Raw genomic sequence first — 16,932 nt, forward strand, 5'->3', positions numbered from 1 at the left:
GCAGAGCTGTGTGGTCCTCCTGGATGTGGTCTGGGTGGGCGTTGCCCTCCTCTAGTCCTGAAGCCCCACTTCAGAGGGAAGGGCCGGGCTCCAAGAGTTGGCAGGGGTCTCTATAATGCAGGCTCGTGTTGATCATCACGGTTCCCAGAGGGAGCCTCTCAGAGGTCTGAAGGCCAGGCCCAGGGTTAGGTAGGGCGAGCACAGGCAGCCCTGGACAGCAGGAGGAGGCTCTCGGCTGGGCTGCCAAGTCAAATGGCCGGAGGAACACATTCTGCCTGTTCCAGCACCACCATCACTGCGCTGGACCATACCCTCAACCAGGGCCCAGAGGACACTGAGAGCTGGACATGCATCCTGACCAAAAATTCTAGATATTTTACAGGAACTCTTGAAAAACCACCTCCTTAGAGATAGCAAAGATTTCTCCTTTGGGTATAAGCTGTGCTATCACTGGAAATGGACACACATAGCCCATGTCTGTCCTAACACCGAGCACCCATCCTCTTGCTTGGTGCACATCCCAGTGCGGCCCCATCTCAGACCCTGCCCACTGCTGGAGCTCCTACAGAAAGCCACCTGCTCCTCCTTGGTCAACAGGCCCCCGCTGGCCCCAGGATCAGGGCGGCTGAGCCACAGGCCAGAGAGAGGAAGTGACAAAAGGAGGCTTTGAAAAACTGCAGTGTCAGGTCTCCAGGGCCCCATCTTTCCCGTCGCATCTGTTCACCCCAGAGCAGCAGAGTGACTGTCTGTAGTGAGTTAAATTAGAGGCTCTGGGACATGGTTTCTATGGCAACCCCTCATGGCTCTAATTCAGCCCTGAGTTAAAAATGATATCGAATAATTGGAGAGTGCTGGAAAGCACAGTCAGCAGCCTGGCCTGCGTCCCTACTCCTTCGCAGGCCTGGAGGGGGAGCAGGGTGGACACAGGCTTGGCTGGGACCACAGGAGGGCCTAGGCCAAGGCTTGGCCTAGAGAGGGGTCTGGGGCTACTGTGCTGTGACTACAGGAAGGAGGGCGCTGGGATGTCATGTGTCTCTACTGAACGCTGTCAGTGTACCTTGGACTCCTAGGGATGCGGGTATTTCCTGCGGGGCTGCCTGTCACTGATGCGCCCAGCCGTCCTCTTCCCATTTCTTAACCTGGGACAGACACCACCTCCTAGCCCTGATGCCATGATTGCTGAGTGACCAATGGATCACACACCTTTTCAGAACACAGCTGAGCTGTGACATGGAAGCTGAAACCAGGATAAGGAGGGATTCCTCAGAGGCTGGAGAGTTTTGAACAATAAGACAGAGACCTTTTAAGGCACCAGAAAGCCACACGGTCAGGGGAGACTCGTGATGGTCATTGAATATCTCATCCCATTATTTGGGACAACATGTAGCAAAAGGTAGTGAATTTGGGTTTCAAAGATAAACAGTCTGAGTTCTAACCCTAGGTTCATTATTACCTGTGGATTCTTGACCTAATAACTTCTCTGTGTCTCAATTATTTCAACTGTAAAATGGAGCAAAAAACTATCCCCTTCTTTGGGTCAGCCTAAGACTAGTTGAGAAAGTGCTTGGGACAGGGTTTCCATGGTACTTGGAGCAGATCAAATATTCATACTGAGTTCTTGCTGTGACTCTCGGGGTTTGAGTCATAAACCCGTTCTTTTTTTTTTTTTTTGGTACTGGGAATCGAACTCATGGCCTCACGCTTGCCAGGCAGGTGCTTACACTGCTGAGCTAAATCCCCAGCCCTGCAAGCCCAGTTCTCGTACTCAAGGCTGTGAAAGAGGGCAGCAACAGGGAAGGTAGGAAGAGGGCATAGGTTGCAGTCTATGACCTGTGTCACCGTGAGCAGGTTTCTTTGACTCTCTGGGCTTCCTTTTACTCACCTCACAAATTCTTCGAGTGCTGGGATTTTAGAAACAAAACGGCTTAGGAAGATTCCACGTTGCTTCTCCCCAGAGTTGGCCAGGGAGGACTTAGAGCTGGTGACTGGTGCCCAGCACACCCCCTGGGGCCTGCTGCCGTGGCCGTGTGCCTTCCTCCTGGCATTGCTCACCGCTTCAGGGGCACAAGGGGTGACTCCTACCTGCAGCAATGGCTGTCTTCTCCTCCACCGTCACGGCTACTGCTGTGCTGACTGTCACCGAAACCGGCTCACCCGTGTCTTCTGGGGAAATGGAAATCAGCGCATCACTTTCTCAGGTTCCAGGAAGGAGCAGTGGTTGGGATAGACTGCGCCCTGGCCCCTTCTTGGAGTAGAAGACAAATGTCCTAGCTGGATAGACACTCCCTGAGTGACTGTTTGGCTGTGCGTCTGTGATCAGTGGGTTTCTCCTTAGGAGGCCCTCTCTCTGCCCACCTGGCTATGAGGTACGAGCTCCCCAGACTGACACGGGGCCTCTGGATGCCTGCACAAAGTGATACTGTCAGTGTTCGTGGGACTCTGTGACTTTTGCTCCACCTGTCCTCCTTCCCCTGTCTGCTTGAGGGGCCGGCATGGGTCAGATTCAGAGGGTTCATGTTGTGTCAGATGCTTGTCCTAGAGGGCAGGACAGGTTGCCCTACTGGACAGGATGCTGGGTGGTCCTGGATCGCCCTATGTGAGTCACCACAGTCAGAGGTGATGCTGAACCACCCCAGCAGTGTGTGAGGCAGTTGCTGACGGCTGGGCAGATCCCCAGGGGCAGACTCAGCCCGCCAGACCCAGGCAAGAGACAGTGGTGTCATCCCGAGAGACAGGAGCCCCACTTACCCTGGAGCCAGCTCTCCCTCCTCTCCCTCCATTAAAATGAAACCAGTGGTGTCCCTGTGCATGAGTTGAACAAGTGAGCGAGGGTGCGAGGGCGCAGTGGGTGGCCAGCTCTCCCCCTCCTGCAGTTCCGCTGCACCTGGCACCCACCCACCGTCCTATCCCACCAACACGCAGAGCTCCTCCAGCAGCAGCAGGCACAGCCTGGTGACGATGCGATGCAGGCAGGAGGGCCTGTCACCACAGCGGGGCAGGCCTAGGGCCTCACCTAGGAGACCTTTCAGGAAGCCTTCGTGCAGGCCAGGGAAGGAGTGGGGCCTCTGCCTCGGTGCAGCCAGTGTGGGGAGGGGGCTTTGCCTTGGCTTTGGGAGCCTTCTCCTGGTCCGGGGAGCAAAAACACCCTTTCCTCCTCATTCTTGCTGCCTTATATTCAATGTGGTAAAAAAGCCTGCGCTTTAGTGAAGAGGACCCGAGCGCCAGCCTGCTCTGTGGATTCCTTGCTGTGTGAGCCCCGGAAGAACCGCTCTGAGTCTCAGATTCTCCTCACGTAGGATATAGATAACATCTGTCTCATCGGCCTGCGCAGCTTGAATGACTTATGTGCAGGAAAAGGGCCCTCTTGATTCTTCACATTTTCTGATTTTCTTAGCACCTAGCAAAAGTTGCTTAATGTTTCTTTTCTTCACATCTCCCAGGGTAGAGGCTGGGGCCGGAGCTGGTGCCTGTCTACTTAGAGGCTCCTCTCTGTCCTTGGCAGGTAGGACCTGCAGTTCCCTCTGCCTGCTGTACAACTGTGGCTCGCCTTTTGGCTGGGTGGTCCTAAGAGAGTGGAGGCCAGGTGGCTTGCTTTCTGTGGGAAGAGCCATGGTGGTCCTGAGGGCTGGGTAAGTGTAGCTGCCCCCTTCTGAGACAGTCTGGTCATTTCATCAGGGAAGTCAAAGGAACTTTCAGATAGATTTTTAGAAATAGTTCTCCTATTTCTAAGAGATCAGCATGTCTAATCTCATTTTTAGAGTTTTGGCTAGAAGCTAGCTCTCTTGACTTTTGCATTAAATCTCTTTCTTTTATTGCATGCAAAAGTTTAAATGCCCACTTTGCTACCCGGGGAATAAAATGATCAGTCCTATGTTTCACCTAAGGGTTAAAGTGTGGGGAGGGACGACTTTCTCAGGCCTCCAAGGTGGGTCAGGAGGGAAGGAAGAAAGGAACCCTGAGGGGCTGGAGTTTTCCCATGGCAGTGGGTCTCTTTCCATTTCCCATCGAGTGAGCAGCAGGAGGAGGAACCCTCCATCCCGGAGACCAGGAGGGTGGATTACCTGGCCCATCTGCCCAGCGGAGGTTGAAGACAAAGCTTCCAGGGGGCTGCTCGGAGGCCTGGCGGTACCACAGAGGGAAATTGTCCATTGTGAAAATGCTGGCTTCATCTTCAGGTGTCAGGAACTTCCTGTAAGGAGGAGGATTTTTGTAGCATCCCTAAATCTGGAAACACGAATTCCCCTTTTTTCATACAAGTTCATCTGGGCTGAGTTAAGAGAGTGATTTTCCCCTCTGTTTGGCACAGTTGCAGACAGGTAGAGAATATTAGGCCCCAACCCATTTTCTCCAGCCAGTCCAGCCCTTTCTGGAAGCAAAATGATACTGCCTTGATGGCACACTGGTAGCCAGAAGAGGGCTTGGCCGCAACTAGAGATGGAATATATATATGTGTCTTGGCCTGCAGGGCTTATTTCTGTTGGATACAGCCTCAGTTCTTTTAGTCTGGCTCATTGACAAGTCTGAACAGAAACTGTATAATCAGTTCTATCACTTTGATGATGTGGAACATAAATTGCTCCAAAATGATTGCTTCAAAAGTCACTGCCTCTTGGTTTTTGAATGTACTGTGACTTTCCCTTTTTGAGCTGTTTTATCTGAGAATTATGGCTTTGCCTTCCTTAAAAAACACATCCATTTATAGGAAGGAGTGTTGGTCTGGAGTAGACTGGGTAGCAGGGCGAGGCTGGGTGGGAGTGGGGATAACAAAGACTGTGGATAGCTGACAAGGTGGGTCACGGAGGCTGCATTTTGAGGGTGACGGGCTCACATATTCCAAAAGTAGAGCTTCCTTGTTACACAATTCTTAGGTTGCCAGTCACACGTGATCCAGATGGAAAGAGCCCTCTGGGGCCGGCAGTGCCCCTGGGACCATTACAGTGACTACAGCCACAGGAGACAAGATACTGCTCCCCCCGAGGAAGGCCGTCTGTATGGACATCTGTCCCTTCCATCTTTAGAGTCAGTGAGGCAGCCTTGTCTGTCTCCCCTGCTTGCTGTCAGAATGGGAGAGTGGAGAAGGGAGGAGGAAGAGGTGCAGGGCGCTAGGGGAGCAACTTGGTTTGTTTTCCTCGAAAGCCTTTAGTTTGCTTAGCAAGTGTGGATTTGTTACAGAGTCTTGGAAGATGCTCAAAGATGATACTTTTGGCTTCATGTGCTTGGATTTAGTAACAGGAGCAGGGGCCAGGAATGTGGGGTAAAGGCTGCCCGTCACTGCGGTTCTCCGGTGTTAGGTGGCCCTTCCCGGTCTCTTGATCTTCAGGATACCAGATTTTTTTACCTCCACCTGGGTCTCCTACCCTCCAACTGGAAGGCAACTGGGATGAGGCACAAGTGGGACCCTCACAGGCAGGATTCTGCCATATCTGGATTTTGTTTAAAGTAGGGTTTCCCAGCCTTGACACTAGGGACAGTGGGGGGCTGGAAATTGTTGTAGCAGCTGTCCTGTGCACTGTAGGAAATTTAGCAGCATCCTTGGCTCCTATCCACTAGGCGCCAGTAGCAACTTGCCAATCTCCCCCAGCTATAACAACTAAGAACATTTCCAGACATTGTCCAGTATCCCCAAGGAGGCAGTCACCCCCGTTTGAGAACCGCTAGCTTTGGATCCTAGGCTCCCATAGCCATGGCTGCACCTGAATTCTGTGACTAGAATACAAATCACAACTCCACCGGAGCGAGGCAGCGAGTGTCCATGTACCGGGGTCCAGAGCAGTCCCTCCCCTTCAGGGTGGGAAAGAGTCTGGTAAGGGGACGACATAGCCATCACCTGTCACCCAGAGACTGTCTTAGAGAGGAAAACCTAAAAGTTTTCTGCTTAGCGACTTCTCAAAGTGAGTTTCTGGTAACTTCCTAGTTTCAAGTCTTGCTATTTTTTCCCCTGATTAGACTACTTTCTGTCCTCTCTAAGCTAGTGGGTAATGGTTACTTTTCTCATTCTCCCAACTGGCAAATCAACCCTTCCATCTTCCCTAGATTCCAGGGTCCCTGCAGGCTAAGGTCAAATCTCTGTCTGTTCATGGGTCACAAGAACACCATGGAGTTCTGTTCTTCCCCACCTGCATGGACCCCGTTCCTAGACATAGCCAGCTGCACTCACCTGTTAGAGACCTTCTCGGAGCCCACAAACAAGCTGCTTCGAAGGAGGCCAGCCCGGGTGCCCAGGAAGGCCAAGTCCACCCCTTGCTCTGACTCCCTGTGAGGCAGACAAGTGGGAGCAGTGAGTGCGTAAACACTGCCACAGTAGGTCCCCCTGGGGGGCTGCAGAGAGCCTGGGGAAGGCCTGGTGCAGGGGACTTTCTGGGAAGGCTGAGCTCAGGGGCCCCAGGTTCATCAGGTCCTCAGCTCCCAGGTAGCGCCACTCCTTAGCTGCCCCTCTTCAGTCCCTGCCTCTCTGCTGTGACAAATGCAGCTCCTCGCATGTCCCCTGGCTTTGTGGAGGAGTTGGACCAGGAAGGTAGAGTAACCCAGGGAGGCAGATTTTGTCTGGGGACGTACAAATAGTAACTTCTCATGACCGCATCCAAGGTCCTCGTGGGTGTGACTGGGCTGGGAGGGCAGGCACCGCGGAGAAGGCCCACTGGACCTCATAGCATGATCAGTGGGATTTGGAGAAGACAAATCTATTAACCAGCCATAGTGGAGCTAAGTGTTTCAGTCCCAACATAGGCAATGACGGAGGCAGCAGGAGCTTGAGAGACAAGAGCACAGGGTGGCAGGAGATAGCTTCTGTCTTGTCGTTTACCCAGTTCCCCCAGTGCCTGTGTCTGTAGTGTGTGTGTAAGTGTGTGTGTGTGTGTGTGTGTGTGTGTGTGTGCATAAGGTTGGCAATACCACAGCATCGCCAAGGGTAGCATTGTCCATTGACGCTTGACAGCTGTGGGAGGAGGCAGCCCCTGGAGTACCACCTGGAATGGATGAAAACATTTGGGCTCAGGTCTAGAAAGTGGAAGAAAGGTGTGCACTGAGATTCCGCGGGGCTTAACAACTGCAGAGGCCAAGCCTGCTTGCAGTAGGCCCTCTGGGTAGGTCTTTGCATGTCCAGCCCGGCCCTCCATGGGAGAGCACAGTGAGTCCACAGCTCGGCCTCAGCACGGCGAGCAGCCCATGCTGGTCTCGTGCATCTGCAGTCTCCCTCAACCCCTAAACTAGAAAGTCCCAGGAAGGTCATCAGTAAACATTTTAATCTGCATCATTAAAATGTAAGGAATATTATTATACTTTAAAAAAACCCCACAGTTCCTTAATATAATGTCTCAAAGAATTTTTAAAATTTCATTGAGCCAGAATCTGACTAAGGTCTGTGCACAGCTCAGCTGTGAGGGAGTAGCCTTGACTGTCCGCAATTTGGGGACAAAGTGGTCTCCATGCCCTCTCAGTGGAGAGGGCTTTACACAAGTATTTCAGGTAAAAAGATAGAATTTCTTTTTTATTTCTCTAAGAAAAAATATGACATAACTTTAAATTTGTACTTCTAGTTCATTTTTAGCATTATATTTAAACTTCCTTAATTTTAAAAATTTGAATATTTTTCCTCTTTTCCAGAAAGTCTTTACTCTTAAGATACTAACCTAGTTTTATTTGCTCTATCTATTCTAAATAATGAGCCAACATCATTTCTGGCAATGTGATTCCTGAGGAGTTTAAGATGTTTTTAAATGTTTATAGTCCTAATCTTCTTGAAAGAATTCCCCTATACATAGTGAGTCATGGATTTATCTGTTTTATTGCTTTCAATTTTTAGAGATTACATTTTAAAGTTTAACTTTATAATTATATGAAACATTTACAAAAACCAAAGTTAATATGAAAATAAAGCACATTCTGAAAAGGCTGTTTCTATAGTTACCCTGTTCTTCCCTCTTCTTATTCTCTATAAGTAATTTGGCATCCATAGGTAAGTTTTATTTGGTTTATCATCTTATTAAGAAAATATGTGTGCAGGGAGTACAATGTTAATTACCTTAGAGAGTTTGGATAAAAGATGATCAAGGGTGCTAAACGAAGGTTAGATAGAGTCTGAAATGTCACTGTGCACGTCCAGTGACTAGTGATAATAACGTTCTATATATTTAAAATATAGAAGAGTGAAAATGTTTTTACTATGAGAAAATGGTGCATGTTAGAGGAGATGGATATGCTTAACTTGATTTAGACATTACACTGTACCTGTGCTTCAAAACATTACGTAGTACTCCATTCATCTGTTGTATTTTTATATATCAGTTAAAAATAAATTTAAATTTAAAAGAAAGTAAAGAAAAAAGGATATGTGTTTGCACATATATATGTAGTGTGTGTGAATAATTATGAAAACATTTATATATCTTTTTCAGATAAATAGTGAAAGGGTTACATGCTTTATTGCTGGAGATAATTTCATGGAAATATATTCAAATATTTCTTATTTTTTAAAGCTGCATGGTATTGCACTATGTAGATCTATCACAGTTTAATTAACTGGGCTCCTACTGATGACAATTTGGGGTTTGCCAATCTTTTACAGTTATACGTGGAGCCTTAATGAATAGCTCACGTGTACAGCTTTTCATATTTTTTCCTGGCATTTTCAGGCAGGTTCCTGTCTCTTTGAGATTGCTGGGTCAAAGTTTAAATTTCTAAATATCTCACCAACATTACCCGCTGATAAATTTATCCATTGAGCAAGTGAGAAGTACAATTCTGGTACGGTCTTAATACGCACAGCAAGGTTGAGGATTTGTCCTATATTTAAGTACTCTGCATTTTTTCTAAGAACTGTTCAAATCTCTTGAGCATCTTTCTTATATAGTAAGTGGTCTTTCACTTCTCTATTTTTGAAGTTCTTTATTTCTCATGAGCATGTAATGTAGAGATAACAACTCTTTCATAATTTCAAAATGTTTCCGATTTGTCATTGGTCTTTTTACTTTGCTTATGTTTTCATTTTTGCCATACAAACATTTTTATGTTGTTAAATTTATCCATCATTCTTTTATTGCTTCTGAATTTTGAGTCATTGTTGGGACAGGTTTCCCCACTCCTAGATTTTAGAGCAACTGGCTCATATTTTCTTTTAGTACTTATATGATTTCATTTTTTTCACATTTAAATCTGAGTCACTTGGACTTTGCCCAGGTGTATGGTGTGAGAAAAGAACACAATTATATCACTCTCCATATGGTCTCGAGCCAGTTATTAAAAAGTTCCTCTTTCCAGCACGGAGTCCACACAACGCTTTGCCACAGACTTAGTCTTTCACAAGCATGCAGATGAGGTTCTAAATTTTCCTCTCTGTCCCCTATATCTGCCTGTCACTTCATGGGCCAGGATCATACTCCATAAATGGCAGTGGTTTTGTAACCTGCCTTAATATCCTGGGCCGTCCTCCCCTCTCTGCTTCTCTGCTCCGCAGAGTTTTGACCATTCTCGCTTGTTTTCCCAAATGACCTTTATAATCTGTTTATCTGGATGCAGAAAAATATTGATGGCATTACCATTGGGACTGCATTAAATGTGTAAATCAACTCAGGGAGGATTAATAGCTTTATTATATTGTGCCCTTCTATTCCAAAAACACCATATGTCTTTCCGACTGTTCAAGTCTACTTTTGTGTCTTAAAGGAGTGTTTCATAATTTTCTTTATACAGGTTTTGGACATTTCTTTATATGCTTTATATATGCCTGTAGTCTTCTAACATCGTTATATTTTAGGTCTTGCTGTTTTTATTTTATTTTATTTGTACCAGGGATTGAACTCACAACCTCATGCTTGCCAGGCAGGCACTTATACTAATGAGCTAAATCCCCAACTCCTGTCTTGCTGTTTTAAATAAACTTTTTAATTAAAGGTTTATCTCATTTTTGAAAGTTGATATTACGCTACTTTACTGAATTCCCTTATTGGATATGGTAGTTTTCCTATTAATTCATTTGCCATTTTTCAAGTACAGTGTCATCCCATCTCTATTTATTTGTTTATTTTCGTGGTACTACAGATGGAATCAGGGCCTCACACGTGCTAGATAAGCACTTGACCACTGAGTTACAACTCAGTCCAAGCTATGAAATTTTTGAATAGAGTTTTATGCTTCTTTTCCAGTATGCATTTGCCTCTAGGTGTAACCCTAAGGGCACTAAAACTCCTGCCTTGTCGCGTAAGAGGGGGAGAGCGGTACACTTGTTGGGTCACATCTCAGTGGGAGAACCTCAAGCTCTGTTCCGATGTTAGCTTTCAGGTTTAGGTCAGTTTTATCAAGTGTTTTTTAAAAACATGGATAGGCATTTGTTCAAATGCATTTTCTGAATCTATGGAGGTGACTAGAAAACTTTTCTCTAGCTTTGTGTTACTTTATAATGATTACGCACACCATGGTTGAGAACATTGGCTTCTCTGCAGTTTGCACTACTGAAAAGCATCTGTGGCTCATCTCTGAACTGGGGAAATGCACGGTGATGCCCTTTCCCACCAACCTAGTGAGCAACCCCCTGCAGGAGAGGCCCAGGAGCCCAGCTCTGAACCCTGGGGCCCAGCTTGGCCACATGTGAGGCTCATGATCTCAAGAAGGTTGTTTGATCTTGATATGCCTTCCTTTCCTCACTGGTGAAGGAGATAATGATGGCACCCATATCACATGGCTATTAATCATTAACACATGGGACAGTGCCAAGCCCACTACGTTCTTTTTCTTTTTTTACTTAGGGTTTTATTTTGTAGGGGGCTTACATTTGCATGGTTCACTATTGTGCTAAAACGTTACACAGTGCAGTGTCTTCTCCCCACTTTTTAACCCCCTTTTTAACCAAAAACCCCAATGAGAACCTGTCCTAAGCAGCATCTCACAGGTGTGAGTAATGTGTAGGCATGCACATGTATACTGTGTTCTTTCCCTTCTCATGCAGAAGTGGTGGTGTACCACGCATAGCCTCTTATGCCCTGCACAGGGAGACTGTTCCTATAAAATTCTGTTGGAATTCTTAATAGGATATCATAATAAGCTAATTTATCGAATACTTAGGGGAGGTTTGAGATCTTCATATATTGGTTCTTCCAGCTCAGGGCCAAGCCACAGCCCACTGTAACCTTAACTCTGTAAATACCACACTGTCCCCGGCACTCATGGCCATGCACACACACTCCTTGCCTCTCGTCCTTCCACCTGGCCAGTGAACACAGTGAAAGCAGGGAAGAGCCAGCAAAGGGGTGAGGGAATCTAAAGGGCTACGAAACACTGCCTCAGCTGGTCTTCCCTTGGGTCACTGTAGAAGGCCGTCTCTCCAGAAGTAAGGTTCCAACCCACCTGAATTGCTCTCACAGGGGCGCTTGGGTGAATGGTCTTCCTTGGGCAGAGTCCAACCCAGGGAGAAGGTCTTTGGGATGGGTCTATCCTGGGGTGCCCTGGGGACCTGCACTTGGTGTTTGTTCAAAGTGAGGAGCAGGCAGCAGCCCTGGCTGTGTGGCAGCTTTACAGAGGTCCACTTTCCAGAGGGTTTGGTGTGAAGATCGTTCCCATGCTGTGACACAATCTGCGTGTTCCTGTCCTCCTCATCACTGTCTGAGCCCGAGGACTGGGGAGCCTCCCGTTGTACCGGACAGGTGGTGGAAGGAGTCCTGACCTGGCCAAGGGAGTCTGGAGGCTTGAGCAGCAAGCTGCTTTACTTCTTGGAGCCCTCAGTCCCTCTTGGTACGTACTCAGAGATGTTGAGAGCCAGCGCAGTCCAGTAGGCTTCCATGGGGGCCGTCACTACTGCATCAAACAGCACCTCCCGCACCAGCTCCTCGTCACCTGGGGGCAAAGTCACAGGAGACTGAGTCATTTGTTCCCCCCATTTTCCAGTGCGCTCCCTAGTGGTGTTTGTGCAGAGCAACATAACTGAGCTCGAAAAACCTTGACAGGCCTATATGAGGCCATCTGGCCAGATGCTCTGTTTGGCACTTCAGGGCACAGAGCATCAGCTGCTTGCCCAGGGCCACTACTAGGTGATGGTAGGGACAGAGCTGACAGGAAGGTAGATGCTCTTAATACTGCTTAGTTGACAGAGACTCCAAAGGATGTCAGTCCCTGGCATGGGGACAGCCAAGGTCATCAGAGTTCCTAGTGGACAGTGTCCAGATTGGACCTGCGGTGAGGCTGACCATGCCTTTTCCTATGAGATATCTCTGTTCCGCCTGGGCCATTCATGTGTTCCGGGAGAGGGCCAAGTACAGCCTCCTCTCCCACCTCCTGACCTCTTCCTCTTGTAAACTGTAGGGCTCTGGAGGACAGGTCACTGCCACGGTGTGGGTGGCACTCACACTCTAGGTCTGGATCCTCCCCAGTTAGGAAGCGGATCATGGCCTCCAGCTGGCTGAGCTTCCGGTGGTCTGGGTCGATATCCGTGATGCAGTAGATCCTGGAGCCGAGGAGAGTCCATGTTAGTTCAAAGCCCATTTTTCCCCTCCACCCTCTATTCGTGCTTACCAGTCACTGGCCACAGTCAGATCCGGGTGAAGCAAATCGTGCAGGCCTGGAACCAGAGTGGACGCTTAGGACACTGTCCCTGCCTGAAGTGTGCCTCCAGGCACTCAGGGACAGGTGCCCAGGAAAGTTCTCTAGAATGGCTGGGCTCTGGTCTTTCTCATTTGTAGCCAGAAGGGATGCTCAACTGACAGGAAGTTTCCAGGTTTACACAGGCGGCCCTGTGCCCAAATCCCAGCTGCTCCTCTGGGCTGGGGCGAGCACTGCACCCTTAGCGAGCTACCTGACAGCCAGAGGTCATCATCGTTCCTTCCTTCAGCTTTCATGTCCTTCCCTGATTTCCAGGTTGGATTGTAATCATTATGGACCAGTACAGAAGCGGCTCTGTTTAATACCCCGAGCACCTCCCTCTCCCAGGAACTGGTATTGAAACCAGCAATTGTGCCTTCACCAGCTCCCTGAGGCCCCAGTGAGAGATAAGGCGAGAGGTAGACCATATGTGCCCCCAAACTCTTGGTGGCCTCTGCTTAGCTCAGGCCCTGCCTGCACTGATTGCGCTCAGCGCCTGACTGTCAACTGAATGAGTGGTTGCAGTCCGGGCTCCTGCTTAGCACTCAAACCCAAACAGGTGCTTTGGCTTTGTCAACTTTGTAGGACAAAATGATAGAAAGGCCAGCAGGCTGCTGGGGGCCTTTGAAGGAAGGCAGGGCTGACACAGACACAAATAGCTACAAAGGGGCCCAGATGACCGCATGAGTTCAGGTGCTGGACCAGAAGTGGGTCTGTTCCCTGGGTGCTGTCACATGGGAATAGCTGGGTGGAGGAAGGTGTGGGAGGAAGGAGACACAATGAAGGCCAGGGAGCGTGGTGGCTTGGGGGCTGCAGAAGGCAGAGGGAGAGGGGACCCTGACATCACAGCCAGTCTCTCTGGAAGGGTAATGTGGGGGTTTCCAGGTGAGTGTAGGCAGTGTGCCAGGGGCATCTCTCTGACAAGTGTCACCTGCACTGGCACCTGATGACGGGTCAGAGTGAGTTGGACGGGAGGTGGGGGTGGGGAAGACTGCCTTTCAGGGTGAGCACAGCACCTCGGAAGCACCTTGATGGTCAGTGCAGGGCGAGCAGGTGAGATGCTCAGAAAGCAATGACAAGGTCAGATTTGGCATTTCTGGAAAGCTCGCTGGGACTGAGAAAGAAAGGCAGAGAACCTAGTGGGAGGCCACGCTGGTTGTCCAGTGGGAGAGGTGACAGTGGCTAGGGGGGCAGAATGATGGAGCAAGGAGACGCTTTAAAGGGACAGGCAGGATGGGCAGAATGTGAGTACTGAACACTGGCCACATCCTCCAAGGGCTTTCGGAGACACTCTGATCCCTGGTTGGAGGGTTGTTCTGCCAAGGTGCCCAGGAAGCTTGTGTGGAGTGGGCACAGGGAGGATAGGCCCTCTCTGCTATCTACCCCCATTCCCATTCTCAGGGTCTCCCTGTTAGCTCCCTGTTATGGGAGGAATTCTACCTCCTCAAAAGACACGCAGCAGTCCTGACCCTCGGGACCCCTCAACGTGAGCTTCTTTGCAAATAGGGTGTTGGATTGCTTTATTCAAGTTAAGATGATGAGGTCATGAGGGTAGGCCCAGGTCCCATACCTCAGGTGTCCCCATGAGGGGGGAAAAAGGGGCACAGGCAGAGACACCAGAGGGCAGCAGGCCTGCAGTGATGGAGGTGGAGCCCTGTGGCAGCCAAAGCTGAGGAAGGTCTGGGCAGAGAGGCTGGAAGAGGCATCGAAAAGCCCTCCCCCAGGGAGTCCAGCCTCCAGAACTGGGAGAGAACACGCTTCTGTGTTTAAGCCACGGATTCTGCGGTTCTTTGTTGTGGAAGTCTGTGTGAATAGACTGGCTCCCTTATTCTTTTAAAATTTTATTTTGTTACAAGGGGTGGTCAGTTGCTCAGGCTGGCCTAGAACCTGGGACCCTCCTGCCACAGCCCTTGGAATAACTGGGGCTGCAGGAATGCCCACTGCTCCCTGCTCAATCTCTCACTCCTCCCACCTGCTTGCTACCCTGGATGTAGTCTTGTGATGGAAAATGTAGCTTTGCAAAGAAACCCATTCTCTGGACAGCCCTTCCCTGTGGTTTAGCAAGGCCTCCTGGGACCTGACAACACAGGGTTGGCAATTCTTTGGCTTTGTTGGTTTTATGACTGACTCTGGCAGTCACAGAAACATACAGTGCCCTCCCTTTCCAGGGCCACTGTCCCCAGGCTGCATGCATTTAAACCTGGGACCGCTAAATAGACGGTCAAACTGGCCCCACCCAGGATCCTGGGAAATTCTGTCAGCACTTGGCCCAACTCACCTTCTTCCACAGATGTGTTTCCCAGGAGAATGCGCTCCCCATGGCCCCTGGACAACACCACACCCAAGCTGGAAAGAGAGGGGAAGGCACCTCACAGGCCTGGAACGCTGCGGGCTTGTGGTCAGCCCTTCTTCCTGAGGAGGGTCCTAGGAATGCCACACCCAGGGCTCTTCACCCCATTTTAATCATGGCTCATCCCACATATCACAGGACCCTCTGGCAGGAGGAGACGTCTGCTCTGTGCAGAATGGTCCTGTCCCACTGGCTGAGTCTTGCCAGCCTTCCTCTCCAGGTGTGAATCCCTGGAGCTTTCGAAGCTGTAATGCCTGGGCTCCACTCCAGCAATTTGGAGCCGTTCAGTTTGCTTGAGAGCTAAGTGTTGGTAAATCTTACAAAATTCCCTGTGTAGTTAAGTGAGCAGTTAGGGCCAGGAGAAGACAGGGCTTTGCTGAGAAACAGGGTAGCTCAGAAGCATGGACTATTTGTTCTCCAATTTGTGTAAAACTTAGCATCAAATATTTGTACAGTTGATAAGAACTGGAAAGATGTTCCAGTTTGACCCTTTCATCTTGTAAGGTAGTGCTCCGAGATCTTTAGGTAGATTGAGTCATTTCATCCTCACAGCACTGCCGAGAAGCAGCTGCCATTATGACCTCCATTTCATAGATGAGGGATCTGAGCATAGAGAGATTAAATCCTTTTGGGTCCCACAGGCCATAATTGGTGGCCTGGAATTCAACCAGGAGTTTGGTTGCTGAGCCAGCGTGCTTGGCTACACTGGCAAAGTGGGTCTAGGTTTTTCTGAAAGCCGAGCTGGGTTTTCTGCTATAAAACTGCCGTTATGAGACCATCCGTCCCTCAAACCTGAAAGTCGTACCTTGGGTCGTTGGTATTCCTGTTCCACCTGCCCTCCCCCTGTTATCAGGCAGGGGTTCCTCACCTGAAAGGTGTGTCACTGATGTCCGTGAAGAAGTAGTCATTGGTCAGGAAAAGGACTCGCTTCTAAAAGACAGCAGAAGAGAGGGTGCTTGGAAAGGACAGCCGGCGGCATCCCAGCCTCCTCACCCAGCACTCGGTCAACACCTCTGTACATTTCCCTCGCTTTCCACCTCCTCCCTGACCACCCCACCATGGCCCCTTATTGGCATCCATGGACAGGATCATCTCTGGTCCAGAAAACTTGTGGTCCGGGATGGGGTGGGTTGTCTGGTTAAAGGCAAAGGTCTGGACCTGTCCTGTCATCACGGTGGCCCTATGACGTGGCTACTGAGTGTATGCAATGTGTGGCCAGTAGACTGAATATTCAAATTTTAGTATATTTTGACTTATATGAGTTTAAATGTTAGCCAGCCTGGCTGGTGGCTATAATATTTGGTGACTCTAGGGATCCCATGGGGTCAGAGAGCAGCTGCCAGTAGGGCGGGAACGTTTTAGAACATATGCAAGAAGTCCATTTACAACCTTCCCTGTTTAGAGTACGCCCAGGGACAATGGCACCCCCACCCCCCAACTACATGATCCTTTTTCTTGAAAAGCTGCCATCTTTGCAGTTGTAGTTTAGCTGGTAGAATCAGTGTGTCAGGTGTACATAAGTAGCCAAGGGCACTGGCTGGGTCAAGCACATCTGCCTTTAAGCCCAGTGTGGCCACTCACAAGTTGGGTGCTCTAGGGTGAGCTACTGCTCCAAACATCAGTGCTCTTGTTTGTAAGCCTGGTCTCACGTACCAGCTGCGGTGCGGTGTGTTCTGGGCTCTGAGGCTCTGCGGATTGTGCTGTCTCTGGACACAAGACTATGTCATTATGAAAGCCACAGCCTACAGATGGTGCAGGACCTGTACTATTTTTCTGCTTCTGTCTGACTTTTCTTTATTTTGAAAATTGGAGTGAAATGTTGAAAGGATCATAGAGGAAGCGAGATGCCAGGAATGGTTTGGTTTCTACAGGAAAAGGACTTTAGAACAAGCCATCCACCTGGATCTCTGGCCCTCAGTGTCCAGCCTTCCTGCCTACTCTGTTGGTCAGCTCTCTGAGATCTCCTCAGCAGCTGAGAGGGTGTTTCTGGAGGTGCACTGAGGGAGGTGGGAACCAGC

At 49.3% G+C, this 16,932-nt stretch overlaps 1 protein-coding gene across 9 annotated transcripts in view; it reads right to left on the bottom strand.

Moving 5' to 3' along the window:
• Positions 1-16,932, bottom strand: part of Cacna2d4 (calcium voltage-gated channel auxiliary subunit alpha2delta 4) — a 100,523-nt gene that overhangs the window by 42,813 nt on the left and 40,778 nt on the right. For all 9 annotated transcript variants that reach the window (XM_063231330.1, XM_063231328.1, XM_063231332.1 and 6 more), the window contains 8 exons: positions 15,783-15,844; positions 14,843-14,910; positions 12,499-12,544; positions 12,333-12,430; positions 11,730-11,823; positions 6,158-6,253; positions 4,062-4,189; positions 2,083-2,163 (listed from right to left, as the gene is read on the bottom strand). In XM_063231330.1, the coding sequence (XP_063087400.1) occupies positions 2,083-2,163; positions 4,062-4,189; positions 6,158-6,253; positions 11,730-11,823; positions 12,333-12,430; positions 12,499-12,544; positions 14,843-14,910; positions 15,783-15,844 (673 nt within the window). The remainder of the gene's footprint in view (positions 1-2,082; positions 2,164-4,061; positions 4,190-6,157; positions 6,254-11,729; positions 11,824-12,332; positions 12,431-12,498; positions 12,545-14,842; positions 14,911-15,782; positions 15,845-16,932) is intronic.

The sequence above is a fragment of the Cavia porcellus genome, unplaced genomic scaffold, assembly GCF_034190915.1.
Source record: "Cavia porcellus strain 051 isolate PalLab524CR breed Dunkin Hartley unplaced genomic scaffold, mCavPor4.1 scaffold_19, whole genome shotgun sequence".
Taxonomy (NCBI): domain Eukaryota; kingdom Metazoa; phylum Chordata; class Mammalia; order Rodentia; family Caviidae; genus Cavia; species Cavia porcellus.